General features: G+C 41.0%; 2 protein-coding genes across 2 annotated transcripts in view; both read left to right on the forward strand.

The window, feature by feature from the left end:
- The first annotated feature begins 3674 nt into the window (after nucleotides 1-3674).
- CUNH10orf99 (chromosome unknown C10orf99 homolog) lies at nucleotides 3675-8419 on the forward strand. Its single transcript, XM_026043014.1, has 3 exons — nucleotides 3675-3744; nucleotides 5427-5489; nucleotides 8316-8419. The coding sequence occupies exons 1-3, from the start codon at nucleotides 3675-3677 to the stop codon at nucleotides 8417-8419; spliced, it is 237 nt and encodes a 78-aa protein (XP_025898799.1).
- A 13591-nt stretch (nucleotides 8420-22010) lies between these two features.
- Nucleotides 22011-23462, forward strand: part of CDHR1 (cadherin related family member 1) — a 38490-nt gene continuing 37038 nt past the window's right edge. The window contains exons 1-2 of the mRNA XM_026043060.1: nucleotides 22011-22162; nucleotides 22876-22971. Coding sequence (XP_025898845.1) covers nucleotides 22102-22162; nucleotides 22876-22971 — 157 coding nt within the window. The 5' untranslated portion in view covers nucleotides 22011-22101. The remainder of the gene's footprint in view (nucleotides 22163-22875; nucleotides 22972-23462) is intronic.

The following is a 23462-nucleotide window of genomic DNA, read 5'->3' on the forward strand; positions in this document are numbered from 1 at the left end:
ATTCCAGCAGTCTTCCAGCTTCATTAAATGAATATAGCTGGAAATGTCAATAACCATCACGTGTTGAGATTGTTCTGTAACTGATAGCCAGTATTACCTGCTTAACCTCTTCTTCTTTTATATAAGGTGATAATTTTTTGTATGCATGAAAAGGAGAGTGGCTGTTCGGTGTTAAAGACCTGTGTTTCTTTGGGATAAGGTCTTGGTAGGCTTGAGTTAATATATGCCTTCCGTGAGATTTTTTTGCATCTTACTTCCCTTTCATGTTTGAGAACTGCTGCCATTTTAAAATGTGGAGCTGAGATGTGGCTTGAATTTTCTCTTTTTTTAATTTAATTTTTAAAATTTTTTTCAGTTGTCATCTTGATGCAAACTAAATTCTTATGGAAAAAAAATGATACTTGCTTAACAGAAGAGTGGGAAGACTGGAGTGAGTTTCAGAAATAACCACCGTAAAGTCAGTGAAACTGAAGTTACTTTTGAGAGTCAAAAAAGAATGGCGAGGGCTTTAATGATGGCAGTAAGTAGTGACTTTTGACAGGAGGATGTTGACCATTTGTCACTGCAGAGGCTTTGGTTTGATTTTTCAGTAATACATCTTTCGTGAGTTAATGCTAAAGCATTCTGTTCACAGGGTTGTTACCTACATATAGTTATGCTAAGTGACAGAGCTAACTTTTTTTGCCAGTAAATGAGGACTTTGCCTCTTACTTCCAGTGGGCTAAAACAGTCCAACTCCTGAAAAATACTTTTCAGTCCTCAGTTCAATGTACAATTCTATCCCTAGCRGGTAAAGCAGAGAGAATTGAACAGCAAGTAGATCTAGTGATATATCATAAAGCACACAGGAATCAACAATAACTCCCTTTCTAGCTTTTAGACTCCATGCACTATCTCTGCTACCCATCTTTCCCGGACATTTTGGGAGGATCTCAGTTTCTTTAAAAAATATTTATATTTTTTATATAAATATATATAAATATATGTATAAAAGCTATGCATGCACATATGACATATATAAAGAATTCAACTCTAGTCCACTTACTAGAAAACTCTTCATTGACTCAAGACCAAAATTTAACCAAGATATTGTGATTTCTTAAGTTATCACATGGATAATAATTACATATTGTAATTAAATGCTTCCAAATTTAAATGAGATTTAATTCAAATTCACAGGGCAATAGACTGAACTGTTTAGAAGCAGTGTGTGTGTGCACTTTTTATTTATTCTCTAGCTCTCAGATGTATTGAAAGTATCTTATTACCAACAACTATACTCCCTTTGCRGTTTTAAATATCTCTTGTATTATATATTGTTTTCATATATGTGAGTTTGCCTTGAATTTTCCCAGTGTGGTGGAGATAAAATATTGTAGTTTTAGGTACTTAACTGACACTTTGCAAGCAGCTTGGTTGAATGTTGTGGAGAAATGACTTTCCCATCTACCCTTTCTCCTTTTTTGGCATGTTGCGTGTTCTGCTGATCTCAGCAGGCATGTTGTGAGCCCCTGGTGTTTGCCAGAATGCTCTACGTGCTTAGTTTAGGTTGAAATTCTGGTTTTCTGTTTTCTTGGAAAAAGATTGTTTCTGGTTGCTCTGTTCTGTGCGTGCAAAGATTTGTCTTATCCGTTGAAAAAACATTTTTTTGCTGGTGATTCTGAAGGAAAAGATGAAAGAAGTAACCTGTTTCTGTCCTCTTTTAGTCAGTAGTGAGTACGAGGGCTGTGTGTTGAACTAGACCTGCAGCACAGCTTGGCTACCTGTGCTAACCCTTCTTGTGATCCTAATGAGTTTGCTGTCAGTGAATACCACCAAGCCTGAATCTTTTTTAAGATTCAGCCTGGAAGAATTTTTGAATATTTTGACAGGTAATATATTCTCTTTAAACTTTCATGTTCTTTTCCATACCCTATCTACAGCTTTGCCTATCAGGTGGTACAGGAGGAAGGAAAAGGGAGCTATCGTTGTCTTGATATAAGTATCATTTAGCTTAGAAAACAGAGAATTTCAATCTTGATTTTATGTAATAGTTTTCCACCTTGTTAAAATCAGGTGAGTCATTTCCTGAATAAGAATGGACAGTAAAAGGCACTCCAGGGTTTTTCTGCTTTGAGGTGGGAAGGCCTGTGCCACAGCTTCCACAAATGCGTGTTTGAAAGGCTTTCACCACAAATCAAGCTGTCTGCTGAAACAGAAGCTTAAAGTTGCAATTGAGAAGATTATTGTAGGAAACCAATTTGGAAAATATTCAGCTTTTACCAGCTTTGATTTCCTCCTATGTTCTAAGTTCATGACTTAAATATTCTTCCCAGTTCAGAGTACACCTAAAGCAATTTAATGTTTCTGTTAATGCATTGATATCCTAGATTTGCTTACTAAAATGGACTGTATGGATGTTTTCAGATCAAAATACTTTCTAGAGTACTCCTGGTTTAAATATAGCTATTTATATTTGTAATATCTGCCCTCACATCTATACCCTCCCCCAAAAGTCGTATTTGGTTATGGTAATAACTGTTCTTCTATTTCTACATTTTATAAGATTGTTTCTCTATTCGCTGGCAAAAAGATGGCTGTTTGTTTTTTAGTTCACGTGCTGTTACTAATTTTCATCTTGCAGACTTGGTAGTGTCAGCCCTTGGGGGAAAAATATATGGCCTTAGCAAATCTCATAATATTTGGAAATCATAAGGTAGCAATGTAAAAATGAGTGATTTTAGCCAAAACTGGTGGATAAAGGGATGTCCTGATTAGGAAGTTTGGCAGTCCAGCACAAGAAGGAAGCTCAGGTACAAAATCTCTGAATTTCAGTCTGTGTGTGCAGAGGATGTCTGTGCATGCTGTGTGCCAGAGTGAAGCTTCCTCTCCCACTGCAGTTTCAGACTGATGCCACTTGTACCTTTAAACTTGCCTGATCCTTGCAGCTTATTTGCCCAGTTGGGAACCATATCTTTTCAGGATAAGCAGATACTGCCAAAGCTGCATATCCACCTGATGCAGGAGACTGTCAAATCTGAGATTCACCTCTGTTTGAAAGAGGTTTTTTTTAATACCTTCTCTGTGAACCTTGGTACTGTGTTGAATTTGATGGACTTCTTTATCTTGACTGTGAAAAGGACTCTCTGAGGGACTTAATTATCCAGGCATAATAGATACTGAGAAGTTAATAATAAACTCAAATATACTGCTTAGCCAGGTGTCTTGCTGATTATGTTAATACCACATTGAAATTTGCTCTGATTTAAACACAATGGGTTTGTTTCACCTTTTCCAGTTACCATGCAGCTTCATTTTTAGTAGTTCTTTCGGTCTTCACCAGTACCCCGAAGCACATGAGGTCGCCCAGGGAAGCTGCTGTGGAACCACGGGACCCAGTTGCAAGGTGAGGCAATGCCTCAGAGCATCCCTTTGCTCTGGCACTTGAAGCCAGGCTCCCCACACCAACTGGAAGGACCCTCTAATGTGAGTTAATTGCTGCTTGATTTCTTGTAGCAGAGAGGGCTGTTTCTGTCCCTTGTCATCCCTTGAAGTACAATACAAAGGCCAAATCCCCACCCATCCCGAGCGCAGCATTCCTTCGGATCTACCTTATAAAAGCGAAGGTTCTGCTGGAGGCAGACCAGAACGCTGCTCTCTGGCTCCCCAGACAAGCCTCCTGACTAGCTGGAAGGATGAAGCTGCTGACGCTCTGTGGCTTCTTGCTTATCTTCCTTCTGTGCTTCAATGCCTTTACAGGGGAAGGTACAGTACATTCTTCTAACATAGCTGCCTTGTTTCTTTTCCTCCTCTTTCCTCTTGTGATTTAAAAATGCTTATTCTCTATCTGTATGCTGATTTAATTCTAGAAAACAAAACAAAGCTTGGCAGTAGAGATGGAAGAGCAAAATGAAATCTAAAGCTGCTGAATGTGGTTGTGTATTAATGCTCATTTGGCTTTCACAGCAGTGTTTCATCTGTCATGCCGAGGTTTCTGTTACTACCTGTTACATGTAGTTCAGCATGATTAATTTCCCTGAAGTTAATCTCTCCTCTGTAAAGAAACTATGCTATTTTTCGTTAGATATCCATCTGACAATATAATAGTCTGGCTGATCAGGAAATACATTCATGGATAAAGCTGATAGCTTCGTACTCCCTTGTTCCAGAAGGATAAGTCAGTTACCCTGAACTGGAGTAAATGAGAGATTGGTTACTCAAGGGTGTGTGGGAATARCTGTCCTGACTCTGTCAGAAAAGCTGGGTTTTGTTCTCTCCCACCTGCACCCGATGCTACACATTTTAATTAGCGCATATACTTTGTGCCACTAATGTTTTGCAGTATTTCAAAACACAGAACTTCACAAAGAGTTTAAATCTTAAAAATGGGCCTCGATCTTTTTACTGTAGCACATCTGAAAGTGTCGTTCTGGATTTGCAGTGAGGCAGACTTTGTAATCTGAAAAGTTTTTTAAATTTCTTTAGCTATCTGTTCAGCTTTTTAATGTTTGGTGTTGTAAATCTCAGTATGATTATTCCCTGGTGTTTAGCTTTTAAACAGGTATGGATAATGAATGAGAATAAGGAAAGACAAATAAGCTAAATGTCCAAAGGTCAGGGGTAGCAGACCTAGTGCTTCATCTCTTCTAGAAACCTCGCAGGAATCATTTTAAGTTATGTGCCTCAGTGGGGAGAAGCATGTAGAAACTGTCTCTAAGTCTGGTCAGATGAGCAGTYCAGGCTTTTTATCTTTCTGCCAGTTAGTGCTATTGACTAGAACTGTGCTGAGGCCGAATGAGCACTAGGAAATACCAGTGTATATGCAGCTGAGGTATTTCTGCCCCCTCTCCTTGCTTTACTTGGGTTCCCAGGAGAAGGATCTCTAGATGAACATAGGATGCAGGAACATACCAGGAAAGACGGGAGAAACACACCTGATGGAAAAAAAAACTCAGGAAAACACACAGGTTGCTGCATTCTTGTCTGTGTGCAAAGTCTCCCTAATTAGTCTCCTAATAGATAAGGAGTAGTAATCTATTCTACACCTTGTGCATGTGCCACACACTCCATTTTTATACTTTCATTAAGTAATTAACTAAAAGCAGTGCCAAGTCTGTTTATTGGATTAAGGCAACTGAAATCCATTGACTGTATTCTCTGTCACTATGTGACGTTTCAAGGGGTGAAAATCCCTGTAATGTGTCTAAGGTACTGTATCCAGCAGCAGGGTTGGGTGAGGGAGAAGTCATGCTTGTCCCTTTTTTAGGGTTAAGGCTGTATTCGCTGGTGAAAAATCAATCATGATGATCCCATGTTTTGCAGAAGTCTATTGAAGGATTTCAAATATAAAGTAATAGCCAAAATGTCGAAGGATTCCAGCCTACTTGGTGAATACACACATAACTATCCTCAGTCCCCACTGGTAATGTGCTATTTTTTCTCTTTAGGTCGGAAGGTTAAAAAAATCTGCTGCTCAAAACTACCCAAACTCAACAAAAAATTGCAGAAAGGTAACGTCCATGTTTTTGATTCATCTGTAGTGATAATGATTTGATGTTACTTAGTTTTTTCATCTGTGAACTCCACAATTTCTCCCATTGGTGAGAATTACTTTCCCTGTGCCACAAAAATAACTTTCTTTTATCAATTGTCTGGTACATCAGGGTTTGGATGGGGAAGAAATGAGAGTAGGGAAACAGTTTAATGCTCACAGTGTGAAACAATTGGAGAAGGCGGATAGTCTAATGAAAACATACTGTTTCTATCAGTTCCTGCATTGGGGAAGGTATTGCTTTTGTTCTGAGGGCAGGAAGAATAATATCATACCATGGTTCCTTATTGAAAAGAATAAAAAGAACCTGTAAAGGCAAAGAGCTTTATGATGGATTTCCTTGCTCCCTTATCTCAGAAGCTATTTGTGGTTGTGTCTGTCTCCATATTTTATGAGAGACCAACCAAAGCATGAGTCTGTAAATTCAAAAGAAAAAAGATTAAATTTTGCTCTGGGTTCAAGAACTGCCTGCTTAGGACAGACTAAGGACTAAMCAAATCAGAATACTCCTGCATTCAAGTACTTGAGAGCTATTTTTACTTGGTGTACCCTGGCTTGAGTGAGTGGAAGGCAGGGGCTGCTCTGTAGTCTTTCAAGACCTTCTGAATGGAAAATGTAGAAAAATAATAGTCTTTAAAGTGTGGGCAAGGTATTTTATTTTCTAAGTAACCTTATTTTTGGTAGGAAATTCAAGTGGTGCATTTATACTTTCATAAAACTGATCATAGGGAACAAGGGAAAAGTGAGCTAATTGACTGGTGCCTCRCTGAGAGCTGGGATTTGATGTAAGTACTTCCAGCTGCAAGCTCAGTCCTCACTCTGTGTACCTTGTTGTTTGCATTAAACACGCATACCTGTACGAGCCTGCAAAGAGCCCCATGTGTTTGGCCCCGTAGAAAGCGGAAACAAGGAATTGAGCAAGTCAGCTGAGACTTAACTCCCTGTTCAGAAGAACAGCAGGACAACTAGATCTACTAGCCCAGTTTCCAGTTACCAAAATAAATACTTCCTGAAGAAAAACATACACTTTTTTAAGCAGCTGTTGAACTTTTGTCATCACATCACTGCTTCTGCTGAACAGTTGACAGTTTCTTGCCTTAGCAGTAGTGTTCTACTATTCTATATGTCTTTACCAAGATGATTCAACATCTACAGTAGTCTGTAAACTCCAGTTGCTTCTTTCTGTGTGTTCATAGTTTCCCTGGCTTCAGTGAGACCCTAATGAGCAAGTCTAATCTAATTCTAATCTTTAGACACCATTAAATATTGCAGTAGCATTTATACGTGGATACCATGTACATTTTGGAGAGTAATAATACTTAAAAATTTGGGAAAGCTCTACTATAATGAGTTAGCTGGTAACCTTTAGTAAACCTTAAAAATATGATTGAAAATAACTTATTTCCCACTGACTTATTTACCTACTTTCTGTCCTTTAAACATAAAACTCCTTAGCTCTTTATTCCTTTTTCTATTTGCCTAGCTCGGGTGGAGTCCACATGTTTCTTTACAGTAGAAGCCCTTACATGCTCCCCTTAGGTGGAGACTGTGATCACTGCCGTGTGGCCTCCCAGTGCTTCCCTCTGGATCATGGACTTTGTTTTATGAAATACAATAGCAGAGGCAGTGAGCACTCCATTATGCCTGTGATTAGAGGTGTATAGTTTTGTCCTCTTTTCTTTATTTGAAGATGAAATTGAGGGCTTATTCAAATATAAGTTAGGTCTTAAGGCAAAAGCAGTTTGTTTTCAACATGTTAAAACCTGTGTGTTGGCTGCAAAGATCTCTAAGAGGGAATCTGAACTGCCGTCCTCCCCAGTAGTAACCCCCGATGGTCTCAGTACCCTGTTCAGCTGTTCCCTGACTGCCTGTGAGCATCTGCCCARCTCCTGTGGCCTCCTCTTGTCTCCAGCTGTAACCAGGTCCCCTCTAAATTGGGTATTGCCTTTTCCTGCTTCTGTACAGTATACTACTCATCCCTCAGTTATAGAACAGCTTCTGTGAAAATGCTTGATCTGAATCTGTTTGATTACTGCTGAAACAGACTTWAAAAAAGCAGTGTTTTGTTCCATATTTGGTTCCGAATGGGAACTGAACAACATAGGCTATATTCTGTGTTGTTATTAGAATGCTGTGTGATGCTTATTTTCATGTTGCTTTTCTAGGGGAATGAGTGTTACCTGCTTTCTACACTCAGTAGGCAAAGACAGTGTTTAAGTGCTGCTCTGCTCTGTTCTTCCTGCTAGACCTATGCACAAGTGGTTGTAAAGCTGCTTAAGGGTTATCTCAGTGTAGCTTAGGGAGGGATAATCAAACTGCACTGACTACTGCTTTAGCAACAAAACCTTTTTTTTCCTCAGACCTAGTTCTTTCTCCAAAGCAAAAGCAACTGCCGGTGGTGAGGTGATATGAAGAGGGATGCTGTTCTGTAGTATAATGTAATTAGCTGTGTAAAGCCTTGGCTGTAGAACTTGAACTTTGGAGAGTGTCGTTCTGCCGTCTCATCTGTGCAGACCCTGACCTGTCTGGACACTGCCAGCAGCAGCAGTAGATATGGTGATTCCTTCACTAACTGTGTGTCATCTGCACAGGAGGAAAAGCAGGATTGAATCATCTCCAGCAATCTAATGAAGAGAAGATCATGTCATATCCCTTTTGTTTTCAGCTCACCAGCATCTAAGCCTGGCCATACAAACAAATGATCATATATTGACACTTTGTGCCATTCGAAACATTAAACGTCTCTYTTGGTTTTTTTTCTCTCCTTTCCATCCTTGTTCTCCAGGTATGAATCCCAAAATGACTCTGATGGAAAAAAGGAAATATTGCAAGCCTTGTCCTCAGGCAGCCCCTCCAGTGATTCCTGGACCTCTTCCACAGCTGAAATGAGCAGCCTCAGGAGCAGGATGAAAGGCATCTGCTGCCAACATGCATCACAGAGCTTTACTTGGTTGAGGGTTCTCCTTTCACAGATTTGGCATGAGTTTATTATTGTGTTTGGGAAAAGCTTTAGCTGGTGTAATATTTACTCTTTCCCTCAGGCTCCTCTACCTTGTTGACATCAGCTCTGGCAGCTAAATGGTCAGGCAAAGCTCTCACTGCCCCTGGACCATGTGGCTGTTGCACATCCTTCACTTGCTCTGCCTGGGTGTTTTCTTCCTCAAACAAGCGAGAGAAGAGGTAGCTCAGGAGCTTTCCTCAGAATATCTGTTTTGCACGTGCAGATTGCTCTAAGATTGGAAAGCACTGAAGTTACTGTTTCTAGTTACGAATACATACAATATATATGTATATCTGACCTCTTAATTATATATTTAACCTTTTTAATCATTTTGTATTAACAAAAGGATTTTAGTTGTGGCTCAGTGCAWGATGAGCTTGTTCCCAAATCCTTTGCTCTCAGCACTTGGAATCCAGTTGGAAGTGGATTTTCAGGAAGTGGGAAGGAGCTCATGCTTTAGAGAAAGAGCTAAAAAATTGGGTTGGCAGGTAGTAAACTATAGTGGCAGAGGATCAGATGCAAGCATTTTTTTGTGTTTTTTTTTTTTTTAATTTTATTTTTCAGTATCTGCCCTGCAGTTTAAATCAAGCCCTGAAAGTAAAGGTGTCTGTTCTCAGAAGAATCTTATCAAGTGGTGATTAAATAGTTATTATGAGAAGGTGTTAGGCCTTTATTAGATGCAATACTTTTTCTTCCTGAAGCCAGGGGGCAGCTGTTCTAAGGCTCCTAAATTGTTGTGATATCACCCCAGAATAAACAAAACTGAAGCTGCAGCATGAAATAAAACAAGTGCTAAGACTGATACCTGCAGTCTGAATAAGAGCAGCAGAAGCTCCTTTTGCTAACGTCATAAGCAGTCACTGATGTCGCAGTCGCATTTGTCTCCTGCCCTTTCCTCTGCGTGTGTGTGGGGTGAGTTCCTGAGCCAGATTTGCTTGCATGCCAATAAGCCTGGCTTTCCTTGTAGTGGCTGAGGTGTGGAAAGCTCTTTGCACATTCAGTACTTAAGAGGACTGCTGTTTCCATAAGAACTTCTGTGTGATAGGGGTGGTCTCAGTGTCCTTTAGTAATTTGAGGAAATTATATGTGGAAAGCCAGGTGCTTATTATAACCCTCATGAGCAAATGCAATTACTAGGACTAAAGTTAATGGGCATTTATGTGTGGCTATGCTTTTTTTATTATTATTATTATTATTAACAGTGTTTCTATTTTTAGTGAGCAATTGCACCCCTTTTCTGGCTCCATTATTCCTTTGTTGCTATTGCTGTTGCTTTAGAGATGACATCTGACCGTCCATTTCGTAATTTTGAAGAGCTGTCTGCACAGCACACTTTAAAGAAAAAGGATCTGCAAACCCTTGTAAGATTTGAGTCAAGAGGTTGGTGAGAGCTATTTGAATATTCTGCTGAGGATCCTTGGACRAGCACATTTATTTCTGTTTAAGTAGTTCACATAAGGAATCTATAGAATATAGATGACAGAAATATGACAAGAAGGTGTAGATGTTTTTTCGTAGTAAATGGATTTGGAACAGGGTTTTACTTTATAAAATATGGCCATGTGTGTTTATAGATTTGTGTAAAGAATTGCTAATAGGTATGGGGATTATCTTCACTAATGTGAACTTAAGCACATTTGTTTTACACACATCTGAAAAATAATATAYGATTCTGTTACTGCCTCACAAACACCAGTTTCTTTGGGCAAAAATGTTTTCTTGGGGGTCTTATGCAATTGCTGAGCAAGAACATCACTAACTACAGAARTGCTCTGGGCATTTGGGGGTTTCAAGGACGTATCTGATGCACTTGTATTTTTATTTACTCAGACATAAGGTAAAACAACATAAGGTAAAAGGACAGTTCAAATTAAAAGTTTACTTGTGGCCATAGTTCTGACTGAACAAACTAAAGCAGGACTTATCAAGCAGTTTGAGCATGGATATGACTGCTGCTGAAGCAGGCTTTTTGTCTGCCCTTGAGAAGCCTGGAGCTCGCACATCAGCATGTGAAGGTGATTCCTCAGTCAAAGTTTGGCTATCGCTTCCTGGGAAGTTTCTCCCSTGTGGTAGAACAGAGCTACAGTCTGATTGTGGCTTCACTTGTTCTTCCTTTTGTTTTTGTTTCACTTCTGCGCATATGTCTGGCACTATCTGAGAAGAAAATMTATTTACTCTGTGGCTTTTCCAAGAACAAGGCTGTATGCTTATATAAAGAAGTAAATCAAGCTTGTCCGAGCTGACAGATGCATTTGTCTGTATTTGGTGGTATTGTGTGCATGAGAATTGCACAGCTTTCAACTTCTAATAAAGATATTTTTGAAGCATCCCTGTGCCTACCAGCATAGGTGATGACTCCTCATCTGCCTTTTTCAACTGAGCGAGCTATGTGACCCTCATTCTGCTAATTGGTACCACAGTTGTCTGTGTTTGATATGACCTGATGACTGGGAGTTGTCAGGGGCACAGGAAGAACAGCCCCAGAGCAGGACTATTGGGGTGCAGGTATTTCTGAGACTTTTCTTTTTGTTCAAAAGTCAACAGAAATAGAAATAAGGGAGTTAGAAATAACTGCCCCTTCTTTTAGGCAAAATCAGCCCASTTATCTTTTCAACCCTCGCTTCTGTTTAGCCCACAACTGCTGTATATGGGCTCTTTCCAATGGAAGAATGCAAGATTTTTCTCTGGAGAGTTCCTGCCAAGCCCAAATGTGGACTTGATGATGATCATCTTGTGACTATGTTACGGAAAACAAAATCCACTCTAAAATATAAGACCTCAAGTGAAACAAAAGCATAGGGCTAGACCTTCCTGTAGTAGTATTGTCTCRTGAAAGTACTCTTGCAGGATAACTCTTGCTCCTTGAGACTTAAGTGGTTGCTGGATCAAGTTTGGAGACCTCTTTTTGWTACCATCCCCTCTGTCCTTATAGCAAACTGCCACTTCACATTGAAGTATTGCCAGATGGTGAATGCAGATTGGGTTTCCTGTCTATGCGTGCATGAAGTTTATTCCAGGAAGAATTTGTTCAAAGCTGAGCAAAGGCTTTCCCTCCTCCCTTGCAGGTGAGGTGAAAATCTGATTAGAGGGTCAGCCTTTTGCCTTGAAGCACACAGTTTTTCCCTCTAACTCTGAGCAGTTGTTTCCACCCCACCTCACTGATCTGCAAAGCTCCACTGTTTAAATCCTAATGAAAAGCAAAGAGAGCTTCTACACAAGAAACAGTCTTCTAATTTCCATGTCACTGGGTCTCGGTGACCATTCACTGTTACAGGTGAGCAGGCATCGCTTGAATGACCAGCTATGCTGGCTTTGAAAATACCAGAATCATCTCCTTTGGCCTGTGATCCTGGATCCAGGCTCTGGGCYCAAAAGAAGCATCTTCTGTTGTTTTTGGGGTGGTAGTGGTCGGAGAGCACTGCTGAAAGAGCACTTGTCTGGAAATGGCTTGGGGGAGTTCATCATCCTTTATGTCAGTATGGATCTGTGCTTCAGAGCCCCTGCCTGTGAATATTATAAAGCRTGTTTGGGAGGGGGTAAATTCTACATTTTCAGTCTGATGCCCCTTCCATGAGGAAATGGATAAGGACAGGACTTYGCTGTAGGATAAGCACTTTACTCTCATAATGGAAAGTCTGACCGTGTCTGAAAGCATAATTGGAAAAAGCAAGTCACCCCGTGTCTGTGATGCTAAACTGAACATTTTGTCCATCTTTCACTGCTTGATAGACTCAAATCTCTCTGATGACAAGAAATAGTCAAAAAAAGTGCCCAGTTTCTGTCAGAGACTCAAGCTGTTCCTGGCATGTTCATTCAAGAGCCTGAGCTGGTGGTACTACAGGAGGCATCCAAACCCAACCATTTAGCAGTTCAGTGCACATAAAAATGCCTGCCTGGAGGCTGGTTGTGATCAGCTGCACACTAGGCACAAGTACAGTCAGCAAACACCACCATTGTATTTGCGTCACCAGGCATTTGTGATCAATGTAGTGCAGTCAAATTAATCCTGAATTCCTGAAGTAGTAGAGCCTCTTACTCCAGCAGTTAAATAGCTGCCAGGCTTCCCTGACCTGACAGGCAAGGTGACACGTGGAGATCCGCTGGTGAAATGGTGCTGGATTCAGGGATGTTATTTGGTCATCAGTGATGATCCCAACTGTAGTAGGGGGAATTCGTGTGTCTTCATCTAACATGGCTTGCCCTGTTCCCTGAAAATCAAACCTCTATAGCATGCCTACAGAATCTGCTCTCGAGACAGGAACATACTGAAGAAGACCACGTTTGCTACATGGGTTCCTGAGCCAAAAGTTCTCATTTGGATCCCTGCAGAGCCCTGCGTTGCGATCACATAACAATGAGTTAACTCCATTAACTTACATATGCTCTCAAAGAAGCAGTGACACCACTGGAAGCAAAACAAAGCTCGGAATGAGATGAAAGATTCTGCAGTTGTGTTTCCAACCCCCTCTATAAAATGCTTTTAACTTATTAACTCTTCAGTTAACTTTTCATTACTTGGGAGACAACAAATGATGGCCGTGTTACTGGGTTGTTATCTTGAAGGTCTTTGAATTTACCAAGGTTAACAATTAAGCCCTATCTTTTGACTTGGTTAAACACGTATAAATGCCTCTTATTTCTTTTATAAACATCTCAAAATTAGTAGAGGATGAAAGATAAAATATCTGAGAGGAAATTATGTCTAGCAAAACAATATATATGTGGTTGACTTTAGCCTTGTAAAYTTGGTCTTTAATGATCTTGGTAATTCCCCTAGATTTTCATAGAGATAAGTCCAGACCAATGAGTTTTGAAAAGACATCTTGAAGTCTGAGAAAGGAAGTAAATTGGTTTGTTGTGATTTTATTTTAAAATATTTTGCTTTTTTTTCCTTTCTGTTGCACAAAACTACTTTCTGTCTGTTCCTTTCTTTGCTAAGAGGAATTGCTCTTAGATGAGATCTTGCTTAGACAAGCAATTGGTGGGGAATAGTGAAGCCAAGAAATTTAGGATGATTTTTCCAGTAAGTGAGAACAGAATGAAGATCTTGAACCAGAAACTGTAATAACGTGTCAAGAAACATAAAAAAGCATAGGAAGAAAAGTAAAGAAAGGAATAGACAATATTCTTCATTATTGTCTCTATTTCCTCAATTATTTCCTTTTTTTTACTGGAATGTTTTGACTCCAGGAGTTTCAATCCATAAGACAGAGCAGACTCCAGAGTGCTGGTCTAGAATGAGAACAGCTCTGTTTAAAAGATCTAATCATCWCAAAGTCACAGTACAAATGGTGGCATTTTCTTGTCATTTAATTTGATTTTAATCTTTGCTGTGATCACTTGTGGGTCTGCTAAATCTCATAGTTATGAGCTGAATACTGCAATTATCACACATGGAAGGCTATTCCCTGATATTTTATCCATTCCTCAGATTAATGCATTTTGTTCAGATTCTCTCTGCATAGCTCTATTGATTTATTTTATTAAGAGGTTGTAAAAAGTTATAATAGTGCTTTGAAATAAGTACTTGAAGGAGGTGGGAGGAGAGAACAATGGCACGCTGTTTGTAGCAAGAGGTAGCAGACATGAAGTTGGCTTTGGGCTCTGGCCAGGTTAAACTATTTGTTTTGACAACTCTGAGAACCAATATGCTTAGACCATATATCAGATCATATAAAAGCCTACCCTGTCAAAGGCTAGATAGTTGCTGGAAGCTATATGGGGTGATAGGCCTATGTGTTTTTATGATTACTTCAAAATTGGGTATTTATTCCTCTTGTTATAAATTACAATTTGTTGAAATGTACTTTGTTTCCAAGGCTAAGCACAAGCACTACTTTGGTATAAGATGCTCTCCAGATTTCCTCTTGTTACTGAGTTCCTAAGTGAAGATAGAGAGTGACCTCAGCTGGTTGGAACTCCTACAGTAACAACAGTAAGTGACTACATAATTTACATGCAGGAATAATCACGCAGGAAAGTGATCTGAGTTYTTGTTTTGCAGATTAGTATTCTTTCCAGTGATGGTAACACTAAGACTGCTCGGTATTAGCTGTCTACTCTCTGTGTTTTCCTCCCCTTGACGTTTCTTAGTTTCTTTGGAGATAGGGACATCACATCTGTGCTTTGCTATTGACCTCCAGCAGCTCTGTCTCACGGTAGCATGGCACGTAGTGCGGTCTGTGAAACAGCAGGGTGCTCTGGCCACGCCAAATAGGGTGCTGCATGTTCACAGTGATGGGCTGTTTGCCCCAGGGAGCCTAAGGTTCCTCCTGTTCCCAGACTATTACCTTGGTGTGTTTGCTCTGCTACCTGGGTAACTTTTGTTGGTTCCTGATGCAGGACTGTGAGTCATTTCTCTCAGACTGTGCCAAGTAGAAGTGCTATCAAAAGTCCAGTAAAGCGCTTCCTGCCGAGAAGGTAAATGGGCTTTATATTTAGGTGTATGTGTAGAGCTTGGCCTTTGAAGTCCTCCCCAGCAGGGGAAGACTCCGTTCTGACTCAGCCATATGATGCAATTTGAAAACTAGCCTMCTTTTGTGCTGTCTGAAGTACAGGCCATGCATGGCTCCATAGGCTGGCCCTGGCCTGCRTGCGGTTAACCAATAAACAGAGCATTTCCTCCCCCAGGCTCTGGCTTGTAAGCTCATGAGAACAGTTCACTGGCTGTTTTTGGAATAAGACTTCTGACTTCCTTATTCYTTCTTGTGGCAGTGTCAGCCAACACGGGTGAATGTGTTTACTGCAGGTAGACTTCTAGTTTTGGTTCTTTTTTTGTTTGCTTTTTAAACCTGTTACCCTAGAATTCATCATGATATAAATAACAACTTCTCTGGGTGTGAGAGGAACTCTATAGCAGTTTATCTTGGCCCTTTCTTAAAAAGCTTCACTATCCATTTGGAAAATATTATATATTTCCTGGGGGGKTTTCGGTTGGTTTGTTTGATTGTTTTCCTCCCCCCCACTATATTTATCAAGTTTATAGGGAATACATAGAAATAACCTGAAAGAAGTTTGAAGTCTAACAGGGAAACTCTACATATCTCTATTGATGGGCATGTTTTCCTTCTGTTAGTGTATCCCTGCTATCCCTCATAACTGGCTGGTGATGCGAAGCTTCCCTGCACGTGGGAAGCGGTGCTGGGGAGCGCTGGCCCCGCGGCCGGCTCGGCGCTTGTGCCCACGCACGGCGCACGGCGACGCCTGCGATGGGGGCTGTGGAGCTCCCGCCCTGCTCCCCGCCGGCCGGAGCCTTCCCTACAGATTGTGCTTGGCCAGGGGCATCCCGGCTGCATGACCAGGGGCATCCCAGCTGTAACCGGCAGGGTAACGGAGAGGGTCCTTGCCAGGGGGAAGAAAGGCGAATCTCGAAGGTTGGGAGACTGACTTTGCGCTGGATCAAATAYGAGGTCAGCACCAAGTGGCTGGAGGGTGTCGTGTGCTGAGAGCGGGAGGCAGTGGAGAGCTTGGGGGAGGTTTGCAATTTTGATCTCCCTGGCTTTTCTGCTGTTCCCATGGAAGATGTCCCTTCCTCTCCTTCCCCCCTGCCTGCATCGTGTCACTCTAGAGCGCTGCCCCAGGAGTGTCTCCGCTCCTCAGAGATGCCTGGAGCTGGGGGGGCGGAGAGGGGGGTCATATTTTTATAGTCAATGGAATAGGTCAAAAAAACAGTTTTTTTTCTCTCTAAAGATGATTGGAAGGTATCCATGTTTGCGTTTTTCCTGAAATTTTAAATTCCTCCATGGAATAATATTCAGCAAAATACTATATACAGTACCAAAATATTTGATTTCACAGTATTATTTCAATGGAATATGAACATTTTCCAAAGATAGTAGACAAAAGTGTTTAAGGTCACAAAGAAGCAAATGATGACTGGAAATTTTTGACTGGGCATAGCGGTTAAGTCTCTTTGCCAAAGGCCCAGACGAAAGTTTTAATGCACTGGTCTTTTTAATTTATAAGCTCTCTGGGTTATTAATAGGCAGTAGGGATTAAAAGGTCTAAAACAGGATGCACTTCTCGAAGATAAAGGAAGAAAAATAGTTTCTGACACTAAGAATTAAGCAGCTTCCAGAAAAAATAGTTTTTGTGAGGAAATTAGGCCTTCTCATGCTATGGCTTTTGTTGCCATGATTTCCAGTATCAAGGAAGAAGGTAATTTCTGCTCTGAAATAATTTCTTTTTGAAGAAATTGCAGCTCAGATCTGAGTGTAATTATTTGCTTGCATAAACTTTGCCCAAGAATTTGTAAACCTAGCAGCCATTTTGAGCACTCCCATTTTTGTTATCTGGGACATTGTAAGGAGGTTCAGGTAGAAGTCACAGGCACTTGTAGTCACCTCTCAAAATCTCATTTTCTGTCCAAGAATGAATTAACATTTTTCTTCAGTCCTTTTCCTTGGGCTGCAGGGACACAGCAGATAGAATGTCTTCTTTAATCAGATAAGTTACTATTTTTCTTCAGGAAATAAGTTTTATCCAGGCTTTTACCTCTTTCTTGTATACTACAGAGGTTTAGCATTATTGCCCAATGGAAACATACAAAAAAAGGTTTGCAAGCAGCTGAGTTATGGCTCCTGTTCTGCTTTTCAACCCAAAGTGTGTGGTGTTGCTTTCTGTGGTTTGCTGTGTTCTTAATTTTTCTTTCTGTTTTTATTACTGCACTGAAAGAGGCTTATAAATTTGACCATGATCAGTCATGACAGACTGTCGCTGTCTTTTGATGTCTTTAATGTGCATTTCATGATCTTGGGCTGATTATTTATAGATTGCCAGGGGTAGAGATGAAACTTAGGCCTCATGAGTCAAAACTAAGAGATCGTTTTATCTTTCAGATGTAAAAATGTTAAAACTCATTCATTTAGTACCGAGAGAAATGACATAGTGAGAGAAAGAGGTCTTTAGTGGCTCACATTTGAATCTTACCAGCTGTCAAAAACCCCAAGTCATCTTAACAAAGTGGCACATTCGTGTCTACCACACTCCTCACAACCTCCCAACAGCCCTGCAAGTACCACAGTGGACACAGACGTGCTTGCGGTTGCACGTTCTGCTAATGGTGTCAAGGGACCAGGCTCCTTATCAGACCTAAGTCACGGATCTTCCTCTGTGCCTCGTGCTGTAGAGAGCGGACACAGCTGGAGGGTAAGGAGATGCAGGCAGCGCACACAGCTCCTCCACCAAGGGCCTGCCAAACAAAACCAGGAGCTGTAGCCTGTTTCTAAATTGCTTGCATGCCAGGTAGAACCTAATTGAATTTAGTAGATAATAATCCTCTTAAAAGGCTTGTCTACATCAGTTTGTTCTAAGTGGAAAAGCTACCAGGTACCACAAAAGGATGGGAGGCTGTGGAGAAATGCATACAATTTTGTATAGGAAGTGGCATTTTTGTTCTGGTGGCAGGAACGATTCAGACTTGGGTGATAATGGGCCAAGTCTCAAGCTGTCAGGGTCTCAGGCTTGTGTCTGGTCAGATTTAACCATTGTAAACACAGGACTATTTCTTTTTTTGCTAACCCTACTGTCAAATGGTATTGTGAGTCTGCCTCCCTTCTATAGGTATAATTTCAAAACTTAGAGAGTGGCAAAAGGTGAAGGTATCAAAGGGACTTTAGACTCTCCTAGGAGTCATCAAACTGGCTTAGTGCCTGCCTCTCAGAAGGCAGAGAGAAACTGTGTTCCTATTGTGCTATGTTAGGAAAACCCTAAGGGTACTTTGTATGAAATTCTTCACAGTTGCAATGTCAAAGCAGTCATCTCTGTGCGATGCTGTGGGACTTGCTGCTAACCTGGCTTTTCAGAGGGCAGAGAATTGCTCGGCTGTGGCTGCAGCTCCATCACATTTGGGTCATACGGGGGTGAACATCTACCTTAAGTGTTACGTGCGTCTCAGCCCACCCTTCCAGCCTTCCTTTGCCTTCCACCCATAATACGTTAGTTCCTACTTACTATGGTCTAAGTCGCTTATTATGTTCTAAGTTCTTGCATAAGAACTTCCCTGTCATATTTCAAGGAGAACAGTCTTAAAAGTGACCCTGACTCCACTTCTTGCATTTATCACTGCTGACTGCATTGCTCTGCAGGTATTGCTGCTCCCTCCCACTGCTCCTTTTAGTCACTGTGTAATTTAGAGAGGGAAAACCAGTGTGATTTGGACTCTTTCTGAACACGCTGGTTTGTACAAGATGTAGAACACTTTTTATGTTGACTTTATTTACACATATAAATGCCCACAAGAAATGTTGAATATTCTTTTCCAGGGCAATTCCTTATGCCCTGTGCATCCAGGAAAGGAGAAGGAGCAGAGCTAGGAGACTGGCTTGAGTTGTTACCACATGAATGTAAGCTTGGTTATTTACCAAAACTGTCCAGAGTCTAAAACAGAKGGATTTTACCTCACACAGGCACAAGATCTGAAGAGCACACCTGGTTAATACAAAGCAGAGCAGGAGAGTGGAAGATAATTTAATCTGTTGCTATTCCCTTCATTTTCTTTTGCTCTCCATTTTTAAATTGCAGATGTGTGAGAGTGTAAGAAAACTGATTGAAATGCAACACAGTCCCCACCTCGCATCTCTGTGCCAGACAAGTGCTCCGCAGGCAGGCAGCTCTAATGGGATTGCTCTGAGGTGGAGGGGCCACCCACAATGTGGAAAGCTTTAATTTATTGCCGTGCCAGCCCCAGCTCTGCCCTGCCTGCTCAGACCGCCGGCCGAGCTGGCAGTTAGTGCCAGCTGAGACGCTGGTGCCTCGATAAGGGCATTTGCMAACTGTACCCACGGCTGTGCTCATGTTGGCCTGTTATTCAGGCTTGGTAGCTTGAGTGAGTGGGGTAAATACAGGGCTCAAGGCCACGTGTTTAGTTCCAGTGTTAGCATCTGTTGCCAGTTCTGGTTTGGCACAGATTTTGGCTTTGACTTTGGGACTGGTCTTGAGAAGTCATAGAGAGGTCTGGGATTCCCATATTCCGTCAGGGAAGCGGAAGCAGGAAAAGGGCAAATGGCAGTACCGATAGAAGCCCCTATTTTGTTGTACTTGATTAATGGCAACTAGTCCTAGGCTTAAGTCTGAGTTTTGGTTTATGAAGCATAAGCAAACATGGACCCAGGTTCCTGCAAGATTCTTGGAGGCACATGGAGGAGAGGAGGGCTGGAGCTAGTGGGGAAAAATAAAAYCTTTTGGGTTTTGTCGATGCTATTAGCTTTGATGAAGAGTATTTTTGCTGTGAGAAGAAGAAAAATCTATCAGAATACTGATGCCCAGCTGTGCTAGGTGTATTCCTAAGTGCATAAAGATGTACTRGCTGGATTTTCATACTCTAGGGGGATTAAGAGCTCAAAATCATTGAAATTCAGGAGAAGTCAGACATTTTGCTTCCTCAGAGATACAGACTGGAAATTTAGATCCCCTGGGACTACAGAAAGGGGAACTGATAGGTGTTAACTTTGACTGTTGACTTTGGCTCCCACCACTTCCAAGAAGATACCTTGTAGAGAGATGCCTTTCCAGCTGTGGCGTGGGGAGGCAGCCTGGGCGCTGCTCATGGTTTCTCTCAGCGTAGTTGTTGCCTATGCCTCGTGCCTCCCACGTGACTGATGTTTCCGCTGCCTGCTCCAGCGGACAGTGAAGCACTGTGGCTTCCTGGGCGCTGTGCAGGTGGTTTTCTGTGCTTTTACCATGTGTGCATTTATGTTTATGTCCGCTTTCTATTTACAAATCTCTCCTGTGCAGTTTTCTGCTTTGCATCCCTTTACCCTGAGTTTAAAGGCATTAGATTGGGTTTGATTTTGTTAGCTGCCTCCTGCTTGTTCCCACAAGGGTTATAGGGCACCACTGAAGCCACTGTGCTGTTCTGACATGGAGTCTTTTTAATGCTACTGTATAAAAACTAGAGTGTGTCACATTTAAGGTCTAGTCTTACAAGAGGTGCTTGGAAAAAAGAAAAAGAGGGCAAGAACAGTGTGATCCTTCCCCGGGTATAGCTTCCCAGCATCCAGCAGGTGATAATACAGTGCCTTCCTGAGCGCATCTGTATCTGTAATGTTTCATAGGCACTCACCAACATAATCCTCATGAATTAGTTTAATACCTTTTGAAGCGTTTAAGTTTTTGCTGCCTCTGACATCCTTTGACAAGTTCCTCACTGGGCAGTGAAGTTTCTAATACTTTGCACAAGTCTGTTGCATTTTCCTCTTCTAGAGGCCTTATATTTACCTTGTTCTGCAGGAGGATGTATCCACGCAGGAGCACGGTTGGTCCTGGGGGCTTACAGAGACATGGCAATGCACGGGAGCATCACATGTCTGCTGCAAAGGCCTCTCTCCACACAGTCTGCTCCGTGGTTCCTTCCCGCTGCGGTGTCCGTGCACAGGGTAGGCTGTCAGTGCGAGGCAGCTCTCCCTGCTGGCTCTGGAGCCAGGCTGTGGGGACAGGGCTGCCAGCAGCTGCACCCGTCTCTCCTGCGTATCCCCCATGTGCACCTTCAGCACCAGCACGAATAGATCCTATCTGCCAGGAAGCAAGTGCAACTTCTGCTTAAAAGCACTGCAATAGAGAACTCATTATTATTTCTTGCAGGTTTCTTCCATGTGCTCTGTTAATTAAAACCAGAAATGAAAACTCCATTAGCATACCTTTAAAAGCTGCTTTAAGTAGCCTGTGCTACTTTGCCTCACATCAAGTTTGAACAGCTAAAACATTATGTGCACATCTCCCTTACAGAGTCTAGTTATTACCAATGATCAAGTTCCTTTTAAGCAGCAAAAAGCTTTGTACGTGAATGTTATGCTATAATTTACTTTTTATCTATGTGTGTGTATATCTATTATTATTAGTGCAGACATCTAATGTGTGCAGAAAAACAAAGCAAAAAAGAAAAGTGCTTAGTTTTTTTTCATGGAACACCTTATGCTTGTTAAATTTACAGACTGATGTAAAAGATTCTGTGGAGACTGATGAGAAATCAATTTATTTGTAAAACAGCTCTTGCTGGTCAAAAACTATTTGGTTTCTGCATTTTTATTATGCTATTTTGTATATTTTCTACTATCATTAGTGTGATAGCTTCCTTGAAAACACTAATGTTGATGCTTAATGTTGCTTGTTACATTTTCTTTTTCTCAAGGTTACCATAACAAAAATTTAAATACAAAAAATACTCTTTTAGCTTAAAAAAAAAAAAAAAAAAAAAAAAAAAGGACTGAGAGAATTAGAGTTCAGGAGGAAAACAACTCTCAGCTTTACCCTCTCTGTGGCTTGTGCATGTAGGCAACACAAATACAGTACTAACAACAGAACCTCAGAGAGTTGCACTGATTCCTCCAAATCTCGTCTCAGAAATGAGTCCCACAGCTCCCTGTGAAGTAATTGGTCTAATTAGGTGGTAGGAAGGAGCTTCTTTAAATTCCTCAGAACTAAAGACGTGTCATCCGCTTAACATCTTAACATCTGTTACTGCCTCTTGCACATTTCTCCACTACAGCAGCCTGAAGGGCACTTTCTTAGTCCCTTCAGAGAAAATAAAATAAAACTCTTGGAACAAGAAGACCTTGGCCCCATCTGCTGTGGGATGAAGCATATAAGGCATTTCGTTCCCTCCTTATTCTTGAGTTTTGTGCACGTTTGCCTGGGTGAGTACAATAATCACTTTGTTAACTAAAATACAGGAGGATACAAGCATAACCTTAAATCCTGTAGTAATCCTAACTGACGTGGTAATGTGGTCCTGAAGYATTTTCCTTACAGAGTGATCCCTGTGCAAATGTTACCCTCTGTGTTTATATATTTTCAGCTTTGTTTCAAATGGGCTAATTTGAATCTCTAACAGTTAGTCAGTAGAATAACAACTAATTTGTTGTTTTTGTTTTTGTTTTTTTTTAACTTTGCTGTTGTCTGGCAGCAAGTAAGTAACGATTTAATTATGGCTAATTGCTCATGCACTAGGCATAATTTTAAGGCACAATATGTTTAGAACGTCGGGTCAGGTTGGCACTGGGGAAGTCTCAAACTCAGCGTGCATCGTAACACGCTGAAAAGGTTAATTTTGCAGTGAAGCTGCCTGGAGCTGAATGGTATTTCTTAGAGATATCCTGTTTGATGATGATTCCTTGTTTTTTACAATGACTCTCTACTTGCAGCTCTGTGAGTAGCAGAACGGTGGTGTGTACAAGTAATCCAATACAAATATCTGCACCTATATAATCCTGAAAGTCTCTTAGAGTGACTGGTGTGTTACTGCTCATGCTGTTCCCAAAACAGCCTACGTTTACTGAGAGGTAGCAAAGCCAAGTAACTGCCGTCTGTGAAATGCATTTCTTTGGCTTCTGTTTTGTTTTCCTTGCAGTTCAGGCAAATTATGCCCCCTATTTCTTTGATAATGGAGACAGAAGCACAAACGGCAACATGGCCCTTCTCAGCCTTTCGGAGGACACACCCGTTGGTTAGTATTAAAACTAGTATGTTTAGCTGAATAGAGAAGCCGAAGTCACTTGCTCTTTTAGCAAAGTGTATTTTGATGTGGGTGTTATTATATACTGTGGTCTTGTGTGTTTTGTTTATTTTTCTCATGCTTTTAATCACCCTCAACTTAAAATTACATATTCGAATTGTAGCTGTGGTGTAAAACATGTGTTTTAGCTTTCCCATTCTTGGTCCCCTAATTTATTTGCAGTACTGCAGTACAGAACTTTGGGATTAAAAATAWATTCATGGTGGGAAGGGATTTCTTACAAACACGGCAAATGGTTATGTGAAGAAAGCAAAGTTCCTAATAATTTTATCAGACTTTGTATCCCCAAAAGCATCTGTGTCTTGAAAAGTGAGCCAGGTTTTTCTTCATAAAGTTGTTATATTTCTCATGTTTGCAGTATAAATGGTGGAAAATGTTACCACTTGGAGTAAAAATTGCTTTCTCTAAATATCTAACCCCTT

This window comes from Nothoprocta perdicaria, unplaced genomic scaffold (genome assembly GCF_003342845.1).
Source record: "Nothoprocta perdicaria isolate Ctin4 unplaced genomic scaffold, notPer1 scaffold_32, whole genome shotgun sequence".
Taxonomy (NCBI): domain Eukaryota; kingdom Metazoa; phylum Chordata; class Aves; order Tinamiformes; family Tinamidae; genus Nothoprocta; species Nothoprocta perdicaria.